At 36.2% G+C, this 19,950-nt stretch overlaps 1 protein-coding gene across 1 annotated transcript in view; it reads right to left on the bottom strand.

The window, feature by feature from the left end:
• LOC143185080 (zwei Ig domain protein zig-8) overlaps positions 1–19,950 on the bottom strand; it is a 178,818-nt gene that overhangs the window by 95,802 nt on the left and 63,066 nt on the right. Inside the window, exons 3-5 of the mRNA XM_076387805.1 lie at positions 17,024–17,097; positions 15,889–16,038; positions 1,518–1,731 (exon numbers count right to left, since the gene is read on the bottom strand). Coding sequence (XP_076243920.1) covers positions 1,518–1,731; positions 15,889–16,038; positions 17,024–17,097 — 438 coding nt within the window. The remainder of the gene's footprint in view (positions 1–1,517; positions 1,732–15,888; positions 16,039–17,023; positions 17,098–19,950) is intronic.

The raw sequence follows: 19,950 nt of genomic DNA, 5'->3' as shown, positions 1-19,950 counted from the left end.
CCATTATGCCACGACAAGAACGACCTTAACGATGCGAACCTCCGTGATTTATGGTCCAGCGAAAATGCCTCGTGGAACGCGTGGATTATATATCTAACAACTTTCCCAAGATACTTTTCGAGAGACCAGATTAAGCGAATAATGAGGCTGACTTTTGGCACATAGTCATCTGATTAACTACCTGAGAATATAATGTATGATTGTGAAAATTATCATGCAGGAGCTATAAAGACTTAGGTACACTTGCCAATAGCAGACAAAGTTCTGTATGATATGCTAAATCATGTATTCTAATTAATTATCCATCAACGAAGTTTATTAAGAATGCAATATGTATTTTATTACTTTGTGATTAATTATCTTCCACAACGCACATCAATTTTCACCTACATTTGTCTAAAGAGAAAAGAAACACTTCTCCTCAGTATGTTAAGTTATGAACATCTCCCAATTTCCAGTCTTCGGCAAAATTTACAAAACAAAAATACTGGGTGTTCGACTACAGATGAAGAAAGACTCGAGAGGTCATTATAGACATTAAAATGAAACGAAATTGCGGTTCAACCTTTATATGTTATTTATAAGTGTTTACAAATTGGTAGAGCTGAAGTGAAACTTGGCCAACTGAATGGGATTATTATCAGTCCAAAGTTCGTTGCTTTAATTGAAGTTTCATTGTAACATTGTATTTTGGTTAAATTTTTATACAATTATCCAACTTCGAAGTTTGATAACTTCTCAATAATATTCAACTGATGTAGAACATTTTTTCAATAGTGCACATGTATTACCAACATCAAGCCCTCTTGCAGTAATTATATGACTCCGCCTGACCGTAGAGTTTGGGTTGAGAATTTCTCAACAGAAGTTATACTCCAATTATAACCATCACAATAAAACGAAAATCAAGAGTAACGAAATTGCAGTGAGCTTCTGATTGTTAACTACAAATCTTCAAAATTTAATAAAATCCCTCATAAACTTGACAAATAGATTTGCATCATGATCAGTGCGAAGCTTGCGACGAAAATTGGATCGTGAGGAACAGTGATTATTATAGCAACTGTCGTAGTCATTGATTTTTTTTTAAATATTTACATTTAACAAACGTACACTTGAACGCAATTTTATTATACCTAATATTCGTCTCATTTTGAAGTTTAGATTCACTTCACAAAATTTCTCTCATTTATAGTCTAATAGCTTGTATATATTCTTATCCGAAAAGAACTTGTCAGCGTCATGGAAACACAATCAGAGTTCTCTATTATCATTAATCGAAAAAGATGGATACGATAATCATCCAGCTGGGGCATGTAACTCCCTTCACGGTTGATTAGCTCGACTATGCCCATCCTCATTTCAGGGAGCGTCCGCGCAGACTGATTTATTGATGACACCGAAGTCGACGGATCAAAGAGCATATATTTCAGCTAGAAATTGGAGCCGCGATTGCTCTTCGAGACTTGACAAGCGAATGCGACCGGATATGCACGCGCAAAGACATATTTACTCACCTGACACCGTTAGATGGACAGTTCTGATTAATGGAGGATGAGCACTGACTTGACACTCGTAGAGGCCGCCGTCTCGCTCTGTCGCTGAGCGCAGGTATAGTCGCCAATTGTTTGGCCTTTCAAAAGCCAGGGAAAACCTGGAGTCGCTCGCGTAGGTGTCCAAACCGATTGTGAGCAGGTGCAGTTCCTCCCCGCGTCTGCGGACCCAAGACACCTAGAATGACAGGAGTAACCTTAGGTTAGGTACAAGTCCAAATCAAAGTTGACAGGTTTAATTTGCTTGTCAAATGGCAACTATAAACAACAGTTTAGGTACAAATGTCTTCCCTGATTCAAATCGTAGTTCAGAGTTTCAGTATCCTGATCAAAGAGTTCCTACGAGGAAAATGGAGGGAAAAGAGACTCACGGATATTGAGAACGTCTCAAGTCAAATTCTCATTTTACTGTTGCGTGTACCTAAATTATTCTCAGCGAAACTGAAATTAGGAATAAACCTTCAGCGAGGAAGATCCGAAATAGGTATCCAGAAAGAAGTCAACCTTCAAAAGATGGAATTGACATTTCTTTGCGAATTCCATCAAGAGAAGGAGAATTCCAAAGAGACCTTATGGTAAAGAGTTTTCGCCGTTGCCAGGCTGTGTATCAATCTCAAACACGGAGAGAAGTTATAGCGATGTAAATTTAATGTAAATCGGATGTCCTGCTCGCCTTCCTACACATCGCGTCGCCACGTATTCGAATTCAAATGTCATCTTCCTTGTAGACGACGACGGGGTCTCTTGATGCATGCCTCCCGAGATAATCACCTCCCAGATTCAGCTTTCAAAGACAGCCAGCCATGGACTGGGTTGGGCAATCTCAAACGGACAGAAAAAAACCCTTCAGGAATGAAAACTTCGTTGACGATGAGGACACGACATCAAAGTATCACGTTTCATCTTAAATTCGAGTACAAACGAGCTCTATCTATTTTCAAACGTTTTGCGCAAACGAAGGTACGTATTACTCACGCTTTTGATACAAGAAATCCGGTTTTTAAATCAATCTTGGCGATGTTAGGTCTAGAAACCCTCGTAATCCTCTGCGAGCTAAAGATTTACTCCATTTTTGAAGCAAATTCGCTTTCAAAATATTTTATTCATAAACTGCACACGTGCATCTTTCCCACGGAAATATCACTATGTTTATTCCATTTTTAAAAGGTTTCATATTTTCATCCACAAAAATCGAAAACCTTGCCTCCAGCTTTATTTGGATATAAAATTCTACACTTTAGCACAGATATCTCGTGACGAGAAAACTAGTAATTGGGTAGTTTCAATAATTGCAAACAAAGTTTATGTATTTTAATCTTTTCGTTTTTTCTTATTTTGTTACGTTCTGTAACTCTTTCATAATTAACAAACTCTAGATTTATTTCGGTCGTTACTTGCATAAAAATAAAATTGGAAGACCATAACATATTTTTAACGTATCAACTATTTATTTAGCGATGGCACATGTTTACGCAAAATTGAAATACCAAACGATATTACGGCCAAACAATATTTTGCCATGAAGGATATTATACGTACAGTCATAACGCAAAATCTACATAAATCACGTATCTATATATATATTACATTTTCGAAATATTCGTGTTCACTTTGAAATGTTATTACACTTTTGTATTATCTACCTGCATCGTATTGCAACCTCGTTTTTCAAGAAAGAAATTTCTTTAATTCTATTTGTTTTTATGATATACACAAATTCTATTTTGTAGGCTTCATTTAAACTACAAATTACAATTTTTAAAAGTGTGACATTCTGTCTTATATGTAGCTACAAATATTTGGGTCTTAAAATGAGGGAAAGTTTACCGTGATCCACATTAATATTCGCTCACTAATATATTTTTAACATTTAAACTTATACCTTGAAGAAATATACAAGAAAATAACAAAAATGTTTAACATCATTTTACAGGTAAACATGAAAATATCTAAAATAAAAGAAATTATAGATTTACTATATATGATTGTTTAAATTTTGTAAGAGAAGCGAAAGAATAGCGAATTTGGATGTTAATTCGAAAAGAATTTATTTGAGTGTTATTTTTGTTTAATAATACGTCCTACGTGATTTGATAGATTGTGTCATTCTTCTGCTCCACGGTTTTTTAAATATTTTATAGTACTTGTTGTTTCGTATTAAAAGATTAATTTAATTTTATACTTTGCACTTCTTTAATTGTTCTTCGAATGTTTTAACTATAATATAGAACAAGTTAACATTACTTTTCTTTTTGATCATCTACGTATTCTACTATAATGTGCAGCAATGTATTTTTCTTGTTCATTGTAGGTACAGTTATCAAAAGCATAAAGTTCAGAAATCAAAATGATACAAATGTCTGAATATTACTCATTGAGAAAATCGCTATAAATTATAAGCACGTGCCACAAGAAGTTGAAATTCTCAAATTGTAATCGAGGTTATTAAGGAACAACTTGTACCATATTCATTAGCCAGTTTCTATCCCTTGGGAGTAAATATTGAGATACTTGTCAAACTCAAATGTAAAATTCAACTTTCAATCCTTTCCTAATCGGTTCCCTTTTCAAACCAACAGAAGTCTCTCCATTACATTAATTTATGGATATTATTTATGAAACATTAATTTATGGAATATGCAGTAAAACTCTCTGATTACAAACTGATGGCTTTTGACATGCAGAATTCTATCCTTGAAACCTCCAATACGTGAAAATTCCGCATGCACGGCCACTGTCGCCTGAATATTTCAAGCTTGCCAATGTCAGTAGTGCTCTTTCACTCGCCAGAATAGAACATCGGATTTCAATTAACAATTACTGAATTAATTGCTGAGGAGCGGAGAGATCGGGATAAACGTTGTGCAACCAGCGACACGAAGTTTCCTAAGATGTAATTATTCACTGCTCAGTCCTTTATAATAATGACAAATGACTATAGACCCCCACACTCGGTTGTCCTAAGGACTGGCTGCTTCGGAATAACAGCTAACGATTCTTTAACTCCTCTGTATCAAACTCTAAAGCACCACCTTGGAATACTGTATTAAATTCAACCGACGGAATTTCCGTCAGCCGTGACATGGTTTTCAAGCTCATATCGCAGCAGCAAGGATAATAAATTAATCCTTGAACGATTCATAATAGAGAATGAACGACGATGCATTTTTGATGGAATTCCGTTTTTCCTGTTCTAATTCGTACTGTGTCGCCTCTTTGAGCTTGCTCAATTTGAAGCAGACCGTAACTATGCTAACAAAGCTTGAGTACAATTGCAAAGCACGTGGTTAGAAGCAACTTTTGTAGCATTAGCTCGTAACTAAAATCGCCACTCGCCGCGAACAATTCGTTAGTTTTGTATTTATTCAGCATGCTGCTGCCTTAATCGATGACGTTTTAGGATCGTTGCACAAAGGGAACCGCGTTTGTAATCAACTGCACAAAGGCTGAATGTAAAGTATTCTCCACCCTTTTTAATATTTAAACGAGTCTGGGTTCGGTCTGGGTTAAACTTTTATAGCAGTGGTGGTCAAACCTTGTTACTATAGCAGTCATATTTTACCTATTAAAAATACTTGACCGCCTCCATTAAAACGATATTTTGCAGAGTAATACAGGTTGTTCTACAACGACAAGTGTTAGATTATATTAAAGCGTGATTCTACGTGTCAAAATGGAGCAAAAATAAAAAATAACGAAACTGAATTTGAGGCTTCGTTTCAGAAGTATTGATTGTTCCAATAATACCTAAAATTCGCGTGAAATGTGTCCGATTTGGAGCTTACTTTAGTGTCAGTTTATATACAGGTCAAACGTAGCGATGACAGTAAAATGGCACATTGTCAGTAGAATAAGTCGTTTTAGATGCGACTTTAATAATTAATTATTCAGAAACGAAACTATTTTCGATTTTTAACTTGACATCCATAGTTATTTTTCTTCCTACCAACCCTAGTCGAATATCCTATACAGTAATTAAAATATTATGTTAGATATTACTGTTATATTATATAAATATTTGAAAGAACCACACGTGGCTTACAAACCGCGGTTTGGCAATTATTGATTTATAGTGCCTACACATTGAGAGGAGTATGAAAAATACCTACTCAACGTAGGTCCTGAAAGCAATCTTTTACATATAAAATCGGTTTTTATTATTTACAAGTATTCGATATCTTCATACTACAAACGTACCACAAATCTTCATATTTATTATAGCAGATTAACATTTTGAATACTATATCACCTATTTATATATGAGTGACAGTTTTTACACAGCTATATGTAACATTCATTTGCGTGATTATGAATGATACCAGCACAAAACTGTAGTGACAATTACAGAATAAAGGAGAGCACACAAAAAGTAAATACGAGAATGAGTTAGAAATAATTTTCTTTAATTAAAATCACAGCCCGTGTGATATGATATTCCTTGAATTTAGCGTGGTACTGTGTCACAGTAGATTAAATTCTATATCTGCACTTCATTTCACTTCCACCTAAAACAACAGTTCGCATTGAAACCAATATTTCATATATCGTAGGGTTTTGTCGATGATGCCTAATAATCCTTTCAATTTTATACACTGTGTGTCCATCTTGAATATTATGTGTGCAATGGGGTATCAGAAACTGTTATTACTTGCATGATACGTGAACGTGTTTGATCAAGATCGTAAATCCGTATATTGCACTTGCTTTATATAGAACACGCCCCAATGAAAAGGTTAATCAATCAAAATTAATCTAACCGGGAACTTCCATACTACTTCGTGAGTTCTTGGTTAAATATGTAGATAGCATCTATTTCTGGGGGAAATTACGGTCCCTGCAATTACGTTTCGCGTTACGTTGAAACTCAGCTCAAAATCTTACTCTCATAATCAATGCACATCAAATTGTCGTGACTCGTTTCGAAGAAAATGAAAAATATTTCTCACCCCAAGGTGTGCTGTTATTATACAGAAGTCAATAGCTGAAAAATTATGAAAGAACAATTTGACATATATTCATTCAACTTAAAAGTACTTTATTGAAACGCTATTCAAACGAAGTGGCACGTCTCCACGTTGGTATTTATATACTGTTGTGACTTTGTTTCGAGAAATGAATTGACATTTGAATCTCAGTCTCTTAAGACGTTTATTTCACGAAGGTATTTTTTAAATAGAGCGCTATGTTTCCATGCTGATATTTCGTTCGACAAAAAAGACAAATAACAGCGTTCTGTAATATAACCTTGAAGCAGTTTAATATCAGGAAATTGTATGTCAAGGAGGGATGAAAAATGTCATTTTTCGCGCTGTCTGACTCACACGGTTGCTTCGACCTGCGCGGGCACACCTACCGATTCGTTTCTTACGTGAACTGGTTCTCAATTACAGCGTAGATTATAAATGACTGCGGCAGATCAATTTTCGCCTCTCCTGTCATTTAATGTTTCCATCTCGATTATCTCGAGGAACCGAGGAAGAAGAAACGGAGAGAAGATTGATGTCAATGAGAAGTTTGTTCATTCGTCGTAAACTTGTTGCCATTCGTGACGGACAAGAAATCAATAGCTGAAGAGGTGCAGGGACGTTGACATTAGATGCGAATGAGAAAAGGAAAAAAGAGGAAGTTGCAGCTGGGAACGTGGAGCTGCAAGCCCCGATAACAAGGGGTAATAATGTTTGCCTGTCGCTGTAGTATCCGAGATGAATCGTCGTCCGTCGAATCAGCAGTTTAAAATGCGAGATCAAGCTGAACGTGTTCGCGTGCTCCACAAACCGGGCAACGATCCCCTAAGGAGGGTGCAGGTCAGATAAAACACAATACAATGAGGAAATTGGAGAAAATCGATCATATCGATCACCGAGACGTGGCCTGTCTCTCTAAATGAGTATCCCTCGCATCTACTGATCGATCCATTAATGGTGAAAACGATCTTATTGCTCCAGACGAGTCGCGCAGAAGATTACTTAAAGACTCAAGAAATTCTTAAAGGCGAAACATTGAAAACACGTACTTCTTATTATATCTAGAATCTCGTTAGGACCTAAATCGGCTCGCTCGTGAATAGTTAATGAAGGTGGGGAATTATTTCACGCTTAACAAGGTTTCTCGGTTGAATTCAGGAGTAAATCGAGAGTGAGTAAGACCGAGTTAAAGTGATCGACCCGAACCGTAACATTTTCTAAATTAAAAGTACCTTAATGATATTATTACTATTGTTGTTCTTCCAAAGTTAGAAATGCAATTACAGTAGGAACTGCGCAAATACTTTCCCCAGAAGACAAAACCTAATTCTTCGGTACTTGATGATGCAAAATACTGAATTGAAGAGATGGAGTTAAAGTGGTTTTCTTGAGGAATGAAGTTTGGTGGGTTAAAACTGAAGGTTTGAAAATTTGAGAATTCAAAAATTTGAAACTTTCCTTTTCATAAATATTAAACGAACGTGGTCAATGGGTCTTCCTTTTACTTCACGCTTGAATAGGTACGATGGAGACCTTAGGTTCGTTTGAGCGGACTATAAATCAGAGCTGCGCGAGCTAAACTACCAAGCTTAAAGAGCTTCGACTCTGCCTTCGTACTACGCTAAGGGATGCTAGCTAAGGCCTTTTCTTAAAGTACGTGCAACCAAAAATTTCAAGAAAAGAAGACAAATCTGAGTCATCATGAAGCATTCTGTTCATATTTTAAATTCTACGAAAATAAATTCTACGTAATTCTACGTAACTTATCATTAGACTGTGTATCTTTCACGTTTACAGGAAATTTAAGTGTACAAAAAAATACACAATGCACATAATATGTATAAATATAGAAAATATAAAAAATAAAATACACATTATAGTACTTGGAGGCCACGAAGAATTTTTATTTCCATTACTCTAGTGGTACTCATAGAAAATTTGAATCTGCATAAAGATCGACGCTTTAGTAGTAAAATTCTCAAAATGTAGTAGAAGTTATTTCCAGTTAGTTAAATTTGGTTGCATTAGAGTCAAAATTGTAATTATATAGGGTATTGTAAAACTAATGGTAAAAGCGGAAAAGAGGTAATTCTACATGAAAAACATATGTCGAAAATATAGAACAAACTTTTTTGATATCGTGCTTCGTTTTCAAAACAATTGAGTTAATTTCAGCAGTCGAGTGCAAACGTACGGAAGTACGGTTTTGGGTGCTCGAAGCGTATCAGGGGAAGAGGAACACTCTCGGTCTAACCACTGACTGTCTGTACGGTATGCTACAAGCATTCCCCTTTCCCCTTCTACTTCTCAAACGCCTAAAACTCGAAATCGAAAATCTTTACTCTACATTTTCTTCTTATTTTTTCATATAGAATTATGATTATTACATATAGAATTATAATTGTTTGTACCATGGGTTCTGGGATACCTTGTATGTACAAATGTAACCGTAGTTTTTGAGTTGAGGATGTTCTTTATATTTCTAAATGACACCACTAGTTTCCATATATAACATAATATGTATTCTTAGAGCACAAGAAGTATAATTTTTATGTTTTTCAAGTATACTGATTACAATTTAATAAGGTGTCTTAATCAAATCTGAAACTTTTGAAAGCCAATGACATTTAATAAACCTTACCGTAGCTCACAATGTGAGTGTTTAAAGTTCTGTTTAGTTCATTTTAATAGTTTTAACCTAAATTTGTAGCTACATTTGTTAAAATTTGGGAAAAATGGTTACAATTTTTCCCACAAAACTATTTTTTGTTGCAAATTACTGTTCCAAGAATATTTTTTGAACAGGTCACTTCATTTTTTGTTTTAGCTCCAGAACCTATTGTAAAATATTCAAGCTATGTTTCAAAACCTTTTCAGTCGAATTTTACTGCTATTGTTCTAATTGCAGTTCTTTAAAAATTGAACCAGGTTTACACGAGCCAGTGTAGTAACCACGTTCTGTAGAATAGAAGTGACCATCGAGGGTTAAAAATAAGATACACGTTATAATTATTGCAACATGAAATAAAATCTTATTTACAATTATTTTCCATTATTCTAATAATACCTATAAAATTTCGAATTTGTATAAGGATTTATAGTCGGTTTATCATCGTAGTTGAAAAGTTTATTTTAAGCCAGGAGTAACTTTATCTAACAATATAACTGTGATTAAATTGACAAATGGATCCAAGCTCTTCACTGCCAATACATGCATGTACATGTCAAAAGTGTCACAGAAATTCACTCGCCTAAAAGGTAAATAAAGTCAGGAGAAAAGTTTACACCAGTGATTTATACCAGACAGATTCGCGTCAGAAAAGTTATATCCTAACTGGCGTTTACGTCCCTCTGTTCAACGACAGTATAATTTTCCTATAAGCTAAGCCAGCTCGCGCCGTCTACGTAAATTGTTTAACTTTACACCTTCCCTTCAGCGAACGCTTACACCAGCCCATCCCATATTCTACCCGCACAATATGCACGCTCCTTGCTTCGTCGTCAAATTTTTTTTCCTTCTTTCAAACTATCGATCCGCTATGAGCCACGAGCAACAGAAGATTCTCGAAAATCTCCAATTTCACGTATCACAGATAACAATGCAATATTTTTCCATTGTAAACATGCTTCGAGGATTATTCTCTGAAAATCATTAATTACTGTCTTTAACAAATACTGGTGGTGGAATTTGCGTTCCCGTAAATATTTTTAAAATTTCTGTTTACGAATAGTTGAAAAAATCAAATTTTCTCGATTACTGAGATGGAAGAACGACTGTAATGTTTTCTGTGGGATGGGACAACGCAAAAAATCACTGCGATTCAAGGAAAAGCACCCTTGTGCCTCGTATAACATCAGCCGACCGAGGGAGCGCAATGAAAGACACGGAAAATGATAATAAATATTGGACGTTACTGGCCGTTTGCCGATATTGCATTTATCGTATTTGTACTGAGCAGGGTGATACAATTTTAAGGTATCGTCGAAAGAATGAAGAAGAAAACGAAGGAATATTTTTCGTTTATAAAGGGAGGGAGTAATGCACGTGTGGTCGCAGTTCTTCGAAATTGCAGGAATCAACTTTATAGACACGTTAAGAGGCTTCTGAACGAAGCCAAGGATAACCTTTGCATAATGAACCTATAAAGTTCTAATCAAGCCACGAGACGAGTAGATACAGACCGCTCGAAGATACTTTCGCTTCTGCAAACTCTCAAGAAGATTAGATAGGGCAGCCAGAACTTATACTGATCACAATGTCGTACCTTGAAATACACTTCCCTTCGCCTCTGAAATATTTCCATGTAAAGCGCGTTAAGAAAAATGTGGAACTCTTTTTCAGGGTGAAGAAAAATTATGCATATTCAATGACATTTCATTTTAACGTTCACAATTTTATTCTTGTAAGTCTGGTGCTAATGAGACTATGACGTGGAATTATTTGGAGCGAATGAATTTGGCTTTCCTACTTTCTTACGTCTCTCTTCAGGAACAAACTGCAGAAACCTTTTTACGCGGCATTACACTTTTTGTAGATAAATGTTGCGTCGTGAAATAATATTACACGAGTCTGAAATTAATTTGATCACCGACTTGTTCTTATTTTGTGAGATGGAGAAGACAGAAGTGAGATATATTTCTGAGGAAAGCTTGGAGTAGTAGCTAGCTTATAGAGAGAAAGTATTGTATTTTTGTATTTTTCAAGCTACTTCTGAAATGGATTTTGTTTGCATTGGTATGTTAACGTTTAAAAAATCGAATTTTTAATTATAAGTATAGTATTATCAAAAATAAATTATTAGGGAAAGTAGTATTATTAAAAATAATAGAATTAATGATATTTTTACTACTAAATACTTGATTAAAAATGTTTGAAATTTTCGAAGCTTAAAAATATTTCCACGAATTATTTTATTTAGAAATTATATGCTTAACGACTGAGAAATTTATAATTTCAGGCACGAAGGTAATTGGTAATTTGTACATATATGTCGGCAGTAGACAATAACATTGATTTGATGATTGTAATTAGCTTATATAAATAATGCACATTCTCGCAAACGTTTGGACACAACCTCTCTCATTTTCACTGAGTATTCTCTAAAAGAAGCAACTTGAAAGTGACTACTCTAGAGCCATGACCTCTCCACGAGACGTAATTAGGCTAATTAGGTGGAGTGCACGCGACATTCTCAGAATTGATAAAGTGACACTCACCTCTATGGATTCCCATACAGTCTTATACTACCTTTGTTCAATTCCGATAGCTATCAGACAAAGAAACATAGGTCACATTTATAGAAAATTTGAGTTTCTTTAATCTGCAGAAGGAGATTGAGTTGAAGGAAAAATTCTCTTAAAAAATGAGCACATAGGAAGTAGATCCATAGTAAAATATTAAAATTAATAGTTTCGAACTTACATATCTCAAAAATAGGAACATGTGACTTATATCGAGTTGCTCTACAATCACAGATTTCTGACTTCGTCTTGACAATACTCGTAACAGTAGATTCAAAACGCGAGAATCGACCAGGCTGTCTGAAATTTTTCAGGACAGAGTTGGAGTGGCGAGCGAGATATGGAAAAATCCGAAAGAGATTACGAACCCCTCGCGGATGAGACAGGATCAGAGATGGCTTCGCGTAAAAGTGGCCTTGAGCTTGGATTAATCCCTCTGCAAACAAAGATACCGAATCCCCTTTAAACGGGCCGCGATGACGTTCCTCTTTCAGCTACACCCCCTCTGCACGCTCAGCCTTCGCTCCCCTCCCACCCTCCAGTCATATCTTTTCTTTCGAGAACCCTCGAGTGAACCGCTTTTGCTTTCTGAACCAGCGTTCGCACCAGAACGTTGGGAGAGGAACAGGGGATGCTAAGGGTTGCAAGAGGGATGGAAAGAAGCACCCCCTTGTTCGTTCGACTGCCGCCGCAATATTTATGCCTTCCGTGAAGTACTCACGCAGCGTTCTTGGCACCAGCAGAATAATCAAAGTGAAATACCGATTCTCCAGAAGGGGAGATTCAAGGGAAATACAAAGCAGACACAAGAACGTCATTTCCACACGATAATAGCGTTGCTGCTGATGTTAGCCGACACTCTTACGCGACACTGTCTCGCTCTCAATTATATCGTGAAACGCCGCTGTGTGATCGATAGAAATGATTCCCAGTTTGATGGTTCCTCTGGCTGAGACGACGTAATTAAGTATTAAATCGGCTGGAAAGCTTTGTCGTGTCTTCTAAACCGAAATTTGAGTGGTATAACGTGATCTATGATTAATTCAATCAGATGGCTTCTATTTTTTATTTTTGCTATCTTCCTGCTCTATCTCCACGTGAATTAGGTCTTTTATGTGGAGGAAATTGTTTAACCGATGATAATCTAGTGACGAAAGGACATTTGGCAAAAATCTAGAAATATTCCTAGGTATCCTACTCTCGTGGATTGAGACTAAACAAGACGATGTGGAAAATTACTAGAACTTATGTTCTAGTGTGAATAGTGTATATACAGTGAATCAACAAAGTATTTATATCTATATTTAGTACAAATAAATTAGAAAAAGAAGAAATAATAAATCCCCGAACTTATACTGTATAGCTTTCTCGGGTTTCTAGGTAGATGTAACCCCTTAAGGAGGTACATCACTGAGATGATCTATAAAAATAGATAAACTTTAAGTATCCTTTTTGATGTTACTATTAAATGGAGTACAGAAATTGTTGTTAGCTCATATTAAGCAGCATTTTAGCTGTACTTTCGTACAGGTTTATTTAGAGTTACGAAATGGAGCAATATTGTCTATTGTTATGTTTGATAGGATTAACTTTAAGTTTGAATATATTTTTCATAAAATTATTCTTACAAAACTTTAATTATTATGGAAAATCAGAAAATGATGGCTTTTTGGGGAAAAATGATACTTCTTCACTGAAGAAAAGTCAACTTTAAATGTTCATCATAACTGAATAACTTTAGGTACCAAAAAATGCAATACATTGTAGGTAATTTTATAAAGGATAGTATATCCAAATTTGAAGTTATTCGAATAAATAGTTCCAGAGGCTTGCTGGGTGCCAGCTGAAAAGGTCATATCGAATATGATGGCAGACAATATCCGTCATTTTATAACAGTCATAATCATAAAACCTGTGCGAAAGTAAAGTTAAAATGTTGTTTAATGTGTATAAAAAGATCTCGATATTCTACTGAATGGTTACCATAGAAAGAGAGCTTAAACTTTAGCTTATTTTTATAGATCATCTTAGTGGCGTAGCTCCTTAAACGTAACAGTCTGTATTAATGCAGGATCATTCAACTGCATAATACATACATGATTGTACGAGCAAATATATGAAACAAAAGCCGTATGACTAGTAGAGAGACATTTGTTGCTAGAATAAAGTTTTGAAAGTCACAATTCTTCTAAAAGAATTGAGAAGAAAATTTCGTCTTAAGAGAAATGCATTTAAATTCAACACCTTATATCCTTTTATGGAAATTCAGAGAGCATAAAAGAACCAAGAGTAAAAGAGTGTCACGGCACAATAGGTCTAAAATACGTATTTATTGAAATATTTACAGTAAAAGTTCTTTCAGAAATATGGAGCATTCTTGTTAACACAGGCACTTAATTGTTTGAGAAACGACAAATCAATGTTTTCAATTATTCCTCTATGTAACGTTATTAAACAAAAACTGGATATGTAAACTCTTTCTTGTTTTACTGTATAATAGTACATACTAAATACCTGTAAAATATGCATAAGAATTAAGTAGAACCTATTGTTTTTGCATGATTCCAATTTTAGAACGCGAATATTTAATCAAGGCCAGTACTTGCATCGACCGTTCTAGGACGTTAATTATAATACGAGCAAAAGGCTAACTAGGGATTAGCTAGTTTAAGGTATCGTGTTACCACTGGGTTATTGATCGTCGAGGAACGGGTCTTTTGTTGTTGTTAATGAAGTTTCGGGTTCAGTCGACCTTCAAGCTCTTAAGACAGCTCCTCAGAAGAAGTTTCACAAGTAGAGGTGTATCTTCATGATGCACTCGAGTTCGCAAGCCTCAGACACAATTTTAAACACTTGAACAGTTTTCATGTTCTAGGGTAATTAACATACAAATAATCAGGTTCCATACTCCCAGTCCTATTTTGTCTTCGACCCATGTCGTACATGGAATAAGAAAGTGTGCACTGAGTAAAGCTATACTTATTGTCAGTTACGCTCCATCTTTTGCTAACATATACCTCGATAAAGCGCGGGCAAGAGCACTTTACGTGTATTACACCAACAGAGGCTCCTCTAGTCGAATAGCCACGAAATTAGGAGGAAAATGTTTGATCACGGAAGTTTCTTTGTGAAACTTGCTAACAGTTTAAAGCACTGGCAAGGGTAGAGGATGAAGACGCTGCAGCCACGAAAAAGTGCAACAGGATTTTCGTTGGAACTAGTGGTAACGGTGCAAAGCTTTTAGTCTGAGCAAGAAACAAAGATGGAAAAGTGGTCCTAAACCGATGAGGGTGAAAATTGAACTAACTCTTCAATATATTCCCTTCTTCTACGTCGTATGACGTGACAATTGAAACTGGTTAGCAGACGCATCCTTGCTTACCAATCTCTCGTTTAATCCACTTATGAGTTTGTACGGAGAGTTTTGTAAATAATTATTGAACATATTTAAGAATATATTTCTGGTGACCATAGAAGATTTTGCAAATATGGGTTTGGGAATGTTTACTTTCGAAAATAAACTCAATTTGAGATGTTTCTGGAATGCTCTAACGCTTTGATTAATAATTAACCCTATGTAGTATGAGAAACTCGGAAAACCGAGCCCTTGGATGAACCTTTGATGATTCAGGGCCTTGGAAAAAACGACCACCTGTGTTTTTTTAATATTTCCTAGCAAATAAAAGATTTGGGATCTTTTCACAGCGCTGCAGTTAAAAAAATTAAACTTTACACTTTAGATATGCATTGCGGATAGTTCGTCCACAGGAAAAAGTGGACAGATTATTTTAAGCTGTATTTCATCCAAAGTGAGCAGTGAGTCAGGTAGAGCCGGTTTATACTTTCGTTGAATAGTGAAGTGGCAGTGATAAATTTTAATACATCTCAGTGTTCTCAAAAATAAGTGAATAGTTATGGTTAATTATTCATATATTTTTTTTAAACTAGTGAAATGAATTCAAATATTGAACTCGTGTAAATACTTAAGATTTTATTTTTCAGATTCACTGTAAATTTTGAATTGGGATTTATATTCATCATATACATCCCAAATCAGAAAGTAGAAACTCGCCTTTAGCTCTCTATAATTAAAACAGAATTAATAGTAGAATTAATTTTCAGCCACTTACTTTAAGAGTATCCAACAGGTTTTGTATTCTGCAATGCATGTACACTTCAGAACCGAGTTGAACAGTGATGTTGCTTTCCGGGTCTTCGAAATAGGGCCTGGGCTCAGGTGTACCTCCGATTTCCGTGGCTAAACTTTCTACTTCGTACACCTGTAATCCAATAGAAATCCCTTTGCGAATGTCTAATTGAACATTTAGAGAGAATGTTTTCGTCAATCTTAGGACACTGTTCGATTTTGCAACTCTTTGTAGCACGACCCGAACGAGAAGCTCGAAGGTTGGCGAATCAGTATGAGGCAGTACAGCAGTTGCTGGGTGTGAAACACGAGATTCACATTTATTCGAGAGACAATCATGTTTATTGGTCCTTATTAGGCCGAGAGATCAGTACCAGCACGTTAGTTTGCAGAAATCGATCACGCGAACATCGAACGTTCGAGATGCGTGGCATATTCGAACAGACACTAAGATCATGCAAATGTTCAAACAACATTTATACTTTACTGACAAGGAAACAGACCAAAGTGACAATCACTGATTTCGATAAAACTTTGGTAATAAGTAGATTCCATAAAAATATTTGGTACGTATGTAGATATATTTTTCTTAGCTGTTAGAGCGTGAGAAATCTATTTTCTTGAATATCTTAGAAATTGTTAAAAGGAGAATAGCGATTCAAATGACAGTCCTGTGTAAGAAAACCACCAGTATAATTAGCTCCTAGTAGAATCCATTTAAAAAAATACACTAAATAATTAGCACTATTCTGACGATAATTCTTGTTCAATGTTTGTGTATGAAAAGTATGCACATACCCAAGTACAAAATGTAGATAGATGCAAAATAAGTACAAATAATTTCATTGTAATCGGTAATTGTTACTTTAGTATATTCTCTCGTGAGTTAAATATCAACTCTCATCGAGTTGAATATCAAATCTATATTCTCTGAATTCTGTAGAACGAACTGAGTTGCATAGTGAAGGATAATATTGGAATCCATTCAGCCTTGGAACACTAAAACCACGTAAATATTGAAACGACCTCTATGCATTCCTGAACTTTTTACGAAAAAACGTTCCTACCGTTTTGAAAAGGCGTTTTAGCTGCTTGTTCCAATTATGCAGGCGACTTACCTCGGTAAAAGGTGAACTGAGCTCATGCCAAAACGACCTCGGCAGGTTTTCCAGTCCAGGAAACGGCTTAGCACCTGAAACAATTTAGAGTCGGATTATACGTTTTGTCTAGGCTTTATCACTGAGATACAACGATATAATTAAACTCGACCATATATTTGCTGGCATGTAGACTGGCGGCAATAAAAATTGCGAGTTGCACAGTTGGAAAGAAAGCCTTTGGCTCGTTAGTCCAAGGGAAGCGGAAAATCGAATTACTATGGAAGCAATTTCGAAGTAGTGTACATTGCAGTGGAAAAGTTTTTCACTTTTCTAGGCGGGAAACTAGCCCGTGTCGACAGACAGAATGGCCTTATCAGCAGCCACCCAGTCGCCATTCCGACAGGATGCGCATTATGCAAAGAACGGTGACGCGAAACAAGTCGAGCGACAACAGTTCCCTTGAACCTTCTCTCCTCAACGCTCGTTAATTGAATCGTCTTCAACTCGAAGCCACTCGCTGCAACCCACGCATAATTTTCGCTATGGAATCCATATAGGCGAAATTGAAACACGCGCCTGCACTTTCATTTGCATTCAGCGCGGGCAGATTCGTACGATTGTTAATTTACTGGCGCGCTTTAATTCGTTCAGGGAAACGGGACGTGACGTTCAGAGAATTCCGATCTCGTATGAAAAAACAACCCGTATGCGTGGTCATTAATTGCTGGCATTAAAACGTGAAGATTAAAGCTTTCGCTGTCACGGTGCGATTTTAAAATGTACACGGTGATTAAAAAAAAGGGTTAGGAGGATCAGAAAGACGTTCTTAAAAGCGTGTGGCCTGAAATGAATATTTTCAAAATTGTAAATAATTTTGTTACAATGAAGCGAGTTATTGCTTGCTTCAGAAATTATTTGTTTGCATAGAGACAATGTAGTCTCTATCCTCTTCTCACTTTATACGCGTATCATAGCAGGATTATTTGTTGCCTGCGCCCGAAAAATGTTCGTTACGCATGTTTGAGATCAGTAAACAGGTATATAGAATCAATACAACATTTTTCCTGCATAGTATAAATTACTTCATATTATTTCAATTAAAACACGATAGAAATGTATTTCATTTATGAAAGTGCTAAAAAGAGGACTGCAGCTCGAAAATTTTACGTAACTACGCGGATAAACAGAAAAATACTGTTTCACAAATTATTTCGATGCAAGTATAGTGAAAAGGTTCGCAAATTAAAACTCCGCTTCCTGATTCTTTATAACTAGACCGCGAATTTCAAACTTCATGCAAGTTGATGTTTTAAAAACTATAATTTGCACTTTATTTTTCACATGTTTGTATATTATATGCATTTTGTAACCTTTTAGACATTTCAAATGTCCATAAATGCATAGAAATCCGCAGTCTGTATGTAACTTAGAAAATATTAAGTCTTTGATCCATGTCTTTTAGAACCTCTTTCCTTCCTTTAGCAAGTACTATTTACCCTTAAAATTCTGAACCATATCTCTTTATCACCCTGTAGATTCGACCCAGATACGAAGTTTCCCCCTTCTCTTCTCTATACTTCTTTTCAGTCCAAGTTGATGCACTTTCCATCGTATTGGTCTCATTATGAAACCTGTACCAAAAACCCTAAGTTTATGCAACCTACTATAAATTACTTCTGACACGTCCACCTTAGTAGTTAATAGTACTATTCGACGTTACAGTGTTTCAAGAGGAAATATGAACAAAGCTCGTGAATCTTAACGTCGTTCGAGACGCAGTACGTGCGATCGGGCCGGAAGAAGTAATAAAGACGGTTCTCAGTGTCTTGTCCTTTGAGCCGAAACCGAGAAACTGAGCAATCTCGTCGGTTATAAAGGCCGAGAGGCTGAAAGAGACTGGTCGGGGGGTGAAGACTAAGGAAAGTAGAGTTCGAAAGACCACAGGGGAGTGCAATATCTCTCCATCGAATTCGGCGATTCAAATGGCGCAGCACTCGACGAGCCGTTCGTCTGGAAGGGCTCGGAACACGAGGAAGTTCCTTTTCATTTCCTCGAGGGGATTCCAGCTCGACTTAAGGGACACACCTGAAAATTATTTTCTCAGCTGATCGGTCCTACCTAGCTACAAGTAAACTACCACTTTTCCTCCCTATTTCCAGCAGTATTCTTAGCTTCTCTCGTTCTAACTATTTCTCGAAGAACGACGGGATAATCCTTGAGAAATTTATCAACTCCGGAGGACGGTCCTCTCTGGCAGGACCAATCTCGCGGGGTGAATTCTTCCTGCAGCACTCCGTGAAAGGGGTACGACGGGATTTCTAATATCGGTTAGAAAGACGAAGCACGTAATCTCTCTGGAAGGATAAACCAGGTTACCGGTCAGGATTTCGAAATACGTCCAACGAATGTCGGCCGCGGAATTACTTTTCGCCTTCGAAGCAGGAAAACCCGTTTTCGACGCTCAAACATCCCGACTTTTAAGTTCCCCCTTCAAATATCGCTTCAATTTTTCTGTTGAATACGAGGAAATATCAAGTTTATTAGGATGGCCAATTTCGAGGGATTATTATGGAACTGTTGTGGAACATTTTACTGATAACTTTTCATAGCTGGCGAGAAGTTTCATATTGTATCGGAATGGTTTTATGCACTTCATGTTTTTTAAACAGAATTTATATGCATTTTCAGCCTTTTAGTTACAAAAGGTATTGCTTCATTTTGCATATTAGAATTTATATCGTGTTAGTTCGGGATATTTAGACGCAAAATAAAACTAAAAAAAAGACACTTTTGCAGATAATTGTTCTGATGGTGAAAACATGTTGATGAAACCAATTTATTTCGAGATTATTGATTGGACTATTATTATAGTTTAATAGGTCCTCATAAGTTGGCTTGCCTGCTAATCAATACCTTGATGGTATAATAAAGGGATCAGCCTCCAT

This window comes from Calliopsis andreniformis, chromosome 10 (assembly GCF_051401765.1).
Source record: "Calliopsis andreniformis isolate RMS-2024a chromosome 10, iyCalAndr_principal, whole genome shotgun sequence".
Lineage (NCBI taxonomy): Eukaryota > Metazoa > Arthropoda > Insecta > Hymenoptera > Andrenidae > Calliopsis > Calliopsis andreniformis.
This window is presented reverse-complemented; position numbering and strand designations above follow the sequence as displayed.